At 46.4% G+C, this 7,645-nt stretch overlaps 1 protein-coding gene across 5 annotated transcripts in view; it reads left to right on the plus strand.

Moving 5' to 3' along the window:
- Positions 1-7,645, plus strand: part of AZIN2 (antizyme inhibitor 2) — a 45,284-nt gene that overhangs the window by 17,064 nt on the left and 20,575 nt on the right. For all 5 annotated transcript variants that reach the window (XM_037738272.1, XM_017527975.2, XM_037738270.1 and 2 more), the window contains 2 exons: positions 834-996; positions 2,191-2,303. In XM_037738272.1, the coding sequence (XP_037594200.1) occupies positions 834-996; positions 2,191-2,303 (276 nt within the window). The remainder of the gene's footprint in view (positions 1-833; positions 997-2,190; positions 2,304-7,645) is intronic.

Here is a 7,645-nt window from a genome sequence, read left to right on the forward strand (position 1 = left end):
TATCACCCAGGCAGGAGTGCAGTGGCATGATCTTGGCTCACTGCAACCTCCGCCTTCTGGGTTCAAGTGATTCTCATGTCTCAGCCTCCCAAGTAGCTGGGAGTACAGGCACATGTTACCATGCCCAGCTATTTTTTGTATTTTTAGTAGAGACAGGGTTTCACCATCTTGGCCAGGCTGGTCTCAAACTCCTGACCTCAAGTGATCTGCCCACCTCAGCCTCCCAAAGTTCTGGGATTATAGGCATGAGCCACTATGCCCAGCCAGAAATAAAATGCGGTTAAGAAAATCATAAGGAAGGGAAAATGTATTTACTATTCATTAAGTGGAAGTGGATCATCATAAAGGTCATTATCCTCATTGCCTTCAAGTTGAGTAAGCAGAGGAAGAGGAGAAGGAAGTGGAGGGCTTGGTCTTGCTGTCTCAGGGGTGGCAGAGGCAGAAGAAAATCCATGCATAAGTGGACCCACACAGTTCAAACCTGTGTTTGTCAGGGGTCAACTGTATTTAACAAACGGGTTATTTATGAAAGAAAGATCCACATCAGGGCTTCTGGAATCTGAGTACCAAGTGTGATATGAAGAGTACCCCTTCCCATTGTGGGGCCATGGAGGGGGTGATTTACAGAAGCATGAGGCTCTCTACCCAGCTCTGTCCCCCTCCTACCTTTTTGGCCAGCTGTCCACAGTTACCAGCCGGGGCTTAGCAGCTACCAAATCCTTCTTCCTGAAATCAAAGCAGCTTTCGAGAAACAGACTTGGAGCTGTAACAAGTCTTCAGTATAAAGCCCACATTTCAAACAGATAATTGTCTCCCCGTTCTCCTCCTACCAGATTGCTTCTGTGATCAACTCTGCCTTGGACCTGTACTTCCCAGAGGGCTGTGGTGTGGACATCCTTGCTGAGCTGGGGCGCTACTATGTAACCTCGGCCTTCACTGTGGCAGTCAGCATCATTGCCAAGAAGGAGGTTCTTCTGGACCAGCCTGGCAGGGAGGGTAGGTGCCAGGAGAGCAGTGGAGCCCTGTTCTCCCCTGAAGGTGGGGACGGTGGTTGGCTGAGCAGGATCTGGTTTTAGATCCAGTGGCAGAGGACGGGGGATCTGGAGAATAGGTTCTTGCTAGGGAAACTTACAATCAGGTCACCCCACCTCAAGACATTTATTTAGCATCTTTTTTCCTAGGCATGTTCATATTTTGTGAAGATTGAGAGCAAAACAACCTTAGAGAGAATAGATACTCTATGGGCCCCATTTTACAGATAAGGAAACTGAAGGCCAGAGAGAATACAAATGAATTGCTTAATAGCTAGTAAGAGCCTGCATTTGACCCCATGTCTGTCTCCTCTCCAAAATACAGCCTCCTACTCACCCTACTGCTTCTCATAATGTAATGAAAATAATTAATGACAGCTTATATTTGTTTGAGTCCACTTTAGAGATGACAACATAGGCAGGGGGAGGCTGAGTCATTAGCCCAAGGTCACATGGCTGATAAGGGGCAGTGCTGGGATTGAAGTTCAAGTTAGGCTGACTCAGAGCTTCTGGGCCCCCCCGCATCACCAACATCAGTGCTCTTCCCTGCCCTTCCAGATAAGTCCGGGACAGCCGCCTGTGGGTAACAGCTGTCTTGGACTCTGATCTTGAGACTTTGCCTTCTGCTCTGGGACCCTCAGGCAGGAAAGCCTCAGGACTGTGCACTCTTCCCCAGAGAGAATTCACGTGGAAGGGTGGTGGGCTCCAGGTAGAATGTCCTGTTTACATATGTGGCATTCTTCTGGCTTCCTTTATAGACCTGGGGGATTGTCCCATTTAATCCGACCAAGAGGCCTGGCTTCCCATTCTGGCTCATCCACTGCCCTATCGTGTGCCTCTGAACAAGTGTCTTAACCTTTTGGGGTCTTGAGTTTGGGTGGGCTGTTCTTCCTGTCCTGGGGCATCTAGGGGCTCAGAGGCAGGCAGGGGAGTGTGTCCTGAGCAGGGTTGCTTGGCTGTAAGAGTGAGTGTTACCAACATGGCAGTGAACCCATGTCATTGGAAGGATGGCCGCTGGTGGCTTTTGTGGCAGGCCCCACCTCATGGTTGAGAAATAGGCAGCCATTTTGCTTCCTTGCAGAGCCCACTGCTGTGCCAGCCCCACTACCACCCCCCTCACATTGCTACTTGTGCTGCCCCGACCCCTCCCCTCCTGCAGAGGAAAATGGTTCTGCCTCCAAGACCATCGTGTACCACCTTGATGAGGGCGTGTATGGGATCTTCAACTCAGTCCTGTTTGACAACATCTGCCCTACCCCCATCCTGCAGAAGGTAAGCTTACCCCATGTGGGCGTGTTTTCAATTTTGTGTGTGTATTTCAATAACATTTGTTGTGTTTTTGTCTAATTTAAAAAAAGTCAAACATATTTATTGTTGATAAGAGACAATAAGGATAACAGTTATCACCCATAATCCTACCACACAGAGAACGACTCTTTGAACATTATATATTTAAAAAACTGGGACCAGGCATGGTAGCTCACACTTGAAATCCCAGCACTTTGGGAGGCCGAGGTGGGTGGATCATATGAGGTCAGGAGTTTGAGACCAGGCTGACCAACATGGTGAAACCTCATCTCTGCTAAAAATAGAAAATTAGCTGGGCATGGTGGCACATGCCTATAATCCCAGCTACTCAGGAGGCTGAGGCAGGAGAACCACTTGAACCTGGGAGGCAGAGGTTGCAGTGAGCTGAGATTGTGCTATTGTACTCTAGCCTGGGCAACAGAGCAAAACTCCCTCTCAAAAGAAAAAAAAAAAGAAAAAAAGCCTTATACTTTTTTCATGACATTGGAATCATATTGTTTTGTAACCTGCTTTTTCCATTTATATGGGGTGTAGTTCTTTCTGTGCCATTAACTGATCTTTGACAATGTGCTTTTTGATGACTATATAGTATTTTAACCAATCTAACTCTAGTGGTTGGACACTTGGTTTCCTCTTTTTAGCATTGTGAATATATGTCTGGTTACAGCTCTGGGGCAAATTCCTGGAAGTAGAAATAGTTCATCAACAGTGGGTTTTTCTATATTAACAGGGGAACAGGAATGCAAAAAACATTCCTCCTAGCCTGTGGAGCCCAGCCCAGGGCCTCCAGCACCTTTAATGGGCATCTTTGAGAGGAGAAAGAAAATCAGACATCATTGTATCTTCCTCTCTCCATTGTATCTTCTCATCTCTCTCTCTCTCTCTCTCTTTTTTTNAACCTCTCTCTGACATCTGGGCTGGAGTGACACGATCTCAGCTCACTGCAATCTCCACGTCCTGGGTTCAATTGATTCCCCTGCCTCAGCCTCCCAAGTAGGTGGGACAATAGGAGTCCGCCACCATGCACAGCTAATTTTTGTATTTTTAGTAGAGGTAGGGTTTCACCATGTTGTCCAGGCTGGTCTCGAACTCCTGGCCTCAAATCATTCACCCACCTAGGCCTTCCAAAGTGCAGGGATTACAGGCACGAGCCACCGTGCCCAGGCTCTTTCCATCTCTTGACCTTTGTGCAGCCCCTCTTCCTGGCAGGAAACTTTCCTTGTATGCCTTGAAGTGCCTAACTAGCACTCAATATGTTTTTCCTTCCCTTCCCATCCTATCCAGCTTTTCAAGAGTCAATTAGAGGGGTCTTGAAAATCAACTCCACTTTGTGGCTCTTCCTGCCCGTTATCCCTCTGTCAGCCTAGGGAACCCCTCCCTCCCTCCTTCCTCCAGGTGCCCAGGCACCATGGATGAGCTTGATGGAGCTTCATTCCATGGTTAAATGTGGTTACATCCGCTGGTCAGAGTAGGCCTCCCAGAAGAGCTGAGGAATGCTGAGTTCTGTAGTCTGACACACTAGCATTGCTCGCATTCCTGTGGTAGCCCACATCCCTGTTACTCTGCCCCTCCAGTCCCCATCTTCCTGTTGCATGCTGGCTCTCACCTGCTCTCCACTCCCTTCGTCGGCTCCTCAGAAGAGGAGAAGATGGTTCCAGTCCACTGCCATGCCCTCCACCAGGCTCTCTGCTTTGGCTGATCTCTAGTTGGCATTCCTGACTTGGGCACCGGGATGTTTGACTCTCTTTGTGGTCTGTGCTGTTCCTTCTCTGGATGATGCTGCAGTTTCTTCCTTTAGGCTTTCAACTGCTTTCCAAGTCTGGCCACGTGAGCACCTCCAGAGTGGGGCCTACAGCCTGGCGGGGGAATCAGACCGTGCATAAATGACAATACACACAATAAGTTAACTCTTGTGGTGCTGGGAGTGTGTGTCAGAGGGATTCAGCCTGGCTGGGGGGATCTGCACCTTCTTTCCCAAGGAAGGTCACCTTACAAGTATAATAGTTATGACATCTTTCTTTGCATACCTGCTCTTTCTTCCCTGGAACTTTGTGTTTATACTTTGGTATAAAAAGTTGTATGAGGACGGGTATGGCGGCTCAAGCCTGTAATCTCAGCAATTTGGGAGGCCAAGGTGGGTGGATCACCTGAGGCCAGGAGTCGAGACCAGCCTAGTCAACATCGTGAAACCCTATCTCTATTAAAAATGCAAAAATTAGCTGGGCATGGTGGTGCATGCCTGTAATCCTAGCTACCCAGGAGGCTGAGGCAGGAGAGTCACCTGAGCCCAGGAGGTGGAGGTTGCAGTAAGCTGAAATTGCACCACGCACTCCCGCCTGGGCGACAGAGTATGAGTCTGTCTCAAAACAAACAAACAAACAAACAGTTATATGAAAATGTATAATCCTTGGCTCAAGGTATACTTCTTATCATTGTACCATGCTTGGCCCTTTATTTGTGTGTTTTTTATTTTATATTTTATTTTATTTTTATTATTTTTGAGACAGAGTCTCGTGCTGTTGCCTGGGCTGGAGTGCAATGGGGTGATCTTGTCTCACTGCAACCTCCGCCTCCGAGGTTCAAGCGATTCTCCTGCCTCAGCCTCCCGAGTAGCTGGGATTACAGGCGCCTGCCACCACGCCCAGCTAATTTGTTGTATTTTTAGTAGAGATGGGGGTTTCACTATGTTGGCCTGGCTGGTCTCGAACACCTGACCTTGTGATCTGCCTGCCTTGGCCTCCCAAAGTGTTGGGATTACAGGTGTGAGCCACTGCACCCATCCTGTTTTTTATTTTTATAAATTTAGCATATAATTCAGTACTCTCAAAGCAGTATGCTCAATATTCAAATCACTGTGTTGAGGCCTGCAGAGGAATTGTCTGTGCTTTGGAAATATAATCCTGTTGGATAGAAATGTATATATGTGTGTGTGTGTGTGTGTGTGATCAGTATACAAGCTACAACCATGTATGAGAAAAGCACAGAACAAATATTACTGGAACTTAAAAAAAATTTTAGTACTATAAATGTTTCTAAAAAATAAAGAACTTGAAAAATCACAATTCCATTATCAAATTAAAAAATGAATAATTTCATGGTCTCCTCCATCATCAGTGTTGAGATATCAAGTGTCTCATAATGGTTTTTATACTAATTTGCTGAAATTAGGAGGCAAAGAAGGTCTGCATGGTGCATTTGGTTGCCATGTCTCTCTCTCTCTCTTTTTTTTTTTTGAGACAGAGTCTTGCTCTGTCACCTAGGCTAGAATACAGTGATGTGATCTTGGCTCACTGCAACCTCTGCTTCCCGCGTTCAAGCGATTCTCCTGCCTCACCTTCCCAAGTAGCTGGGATTACAGGTGCATGCCACCACGTCTGTTCCATTTTTGTATTTTTAGTAGAGACAGGATTTCACCATGTTGGCCAGGCTGGGCTCGAACTCCTGACCTCAAGTGATCCACCTGCCTCAGTCTTCCAAAGTGCTGGTGTGAACCACTGCACCAGTGCCATGTCTTTCTTAACCCTTTGGTTTCCCCAGACTCTTTTTTTATTTTTATTTTTATTTTTTATAGAGATGCGGTCTTGCTATGTTGTCTAGGCTGGCTGAGAACTCCTGGCCCCAAGTGATCGTCCAGCCTCAGCCTCCCAAATGCTGGGATTACAGGTGTGAGCCACTGTGCCTGGCCTGCACCCTCTTTTTGAATCTTTTTTTTTTTTTTTGTAATTTTAAACTGAGTTACTTTTCCTGTGGAGTTTCCTGAGTCTTAGATTTTCCTGATTGGTGAATTTCCTGAACTTCCCTTTGGTTCTTTTGAACATGTTTCTCTGCCTGGTATTTTTTTTTTTTTTTTTGAAATTAGGTAGATTTAATAGCATCTCAATCAGCTCTGGAATAAAAATGCTCCATGGGAGATCTTGTTTTTGTTTTCTTTTTAGCGTAATAAGCATCCTTATCATTTAACCTATGTCGCCTTCCATGCAAAGTCCTCACTATCTCGACTCATGCATTATCATTCTCTGGCTTCCTTTTTTTCAGTATAGGTTTATCACGTCTAAATCTATTCCTCGAGTGTATTTATAATTTATTGTGTTTCTTTTTCGCTTTATTAAAGGGTACTTTGATGCATGTAACCTTTCTGGGCTTTTTCTCCTTTCACATCACAATCTAAGAGCCACCCACCCTGCTGCATGTCTCTAGAGTCTATTCATTCCATTGCTGTGTAGCACTCTTTTGGTGAGTATGCTGCACTTTATTTGTCCATTCTCTTCTCAAGGCATTTGGACTGTCTCTGGGTTTTTGCTACTGTGAATACTGTCACTGTGAATTCTTATTCCTCTCTCTCTGATGAGTGAGCAAGGAGTGCAAAGGCTGGCCATAGGGCATGTGAATGTTTGGCTTCATGAGACAGTGCCAAACCGTTTTCTGAAGTGTTGTACTGACAATCCCACCAGCAGTGTGTGAGAGACTCGGTGGATCTGCGTTTTCCCCAGCACGGGGTACTGCCAGACTGAAAACATTTTCCTGGTGGAATGGATGTAAAATGGCATCTCATTATGTCTTGATTTGCATTTCCCTGATCACTAGCAAAGCTGGACATCTCTTTGTATACTTAATGGTCAAATGTGTTTCCAGGAACTTCTTCTAGGGACTTTCTAAGTTGGCATTGCCCTTCATGTCTGAACTTCTCCACCGAGTGGTCTGTACCCACTGCCCCTGCTCACTCAGCTCCCTCAGCCCTTCCAGACTCTCCAGTTGGGTATCTCTTCCACGATGCCATGGAAGATGCTCTTGAAAGTCACTTCCATGCTGCTAGCTCTTCCATGTGGCTCTTCTGTCCCTCCTCTGTTTTCACACTCTCCTCTCCTGGCTTCTGTGGCAACATCCTGGGCCTTGGCTACTCCTCTGCTGTTCCCACCTTGTCTCATTGGCACTTCTCCTGCTCACCCTTTAAGTGTTGACTGTCTCAGCCTCAGTCTTTGATCTTCTCTGTGTGTACTTCCTAGGTAAATGCTTCCAGACTGAGGCTCTTAGTATCTTCCATACTCTCATCACTCCCAAATTACTACCTCTAACCTGGATCACACCCCTGAGCTCCAGACTTGCACATCCTATTAGTCACTTGACATTCCTACTAGGCTTTCACTGACATCTCAAATTTAACTTGTTCAGAGCCGAACTCTTGATTTCCAACCCCAAACTTGTCTCGGTAAATAGCACTGCCACTAGCCAACTGTTGAAGCTAAAAAAGTCAGCATTGGCCGGGCGCGGTGGCTCAAGCCTGTAATCCCAGCACTTTGGGAGAGGCC

The sequence above is a fragment of the Cebus imitator genome, unplaced genomic scaffold (assembly GCF_001604975.1).
Source record: "Cebus imitator isolate Cc_AM_T3 unplaced genomic scaffold, Cebus_imitator-1.0 Scaffold51, whole genome shotgun sequence".
In the NCBI taxonomy this organism is placed as follows: Eukaryota; Metazoa; Chordata; class Mammalia; order Primates; family Cebidae; genus Cebus; species Cebus imitator.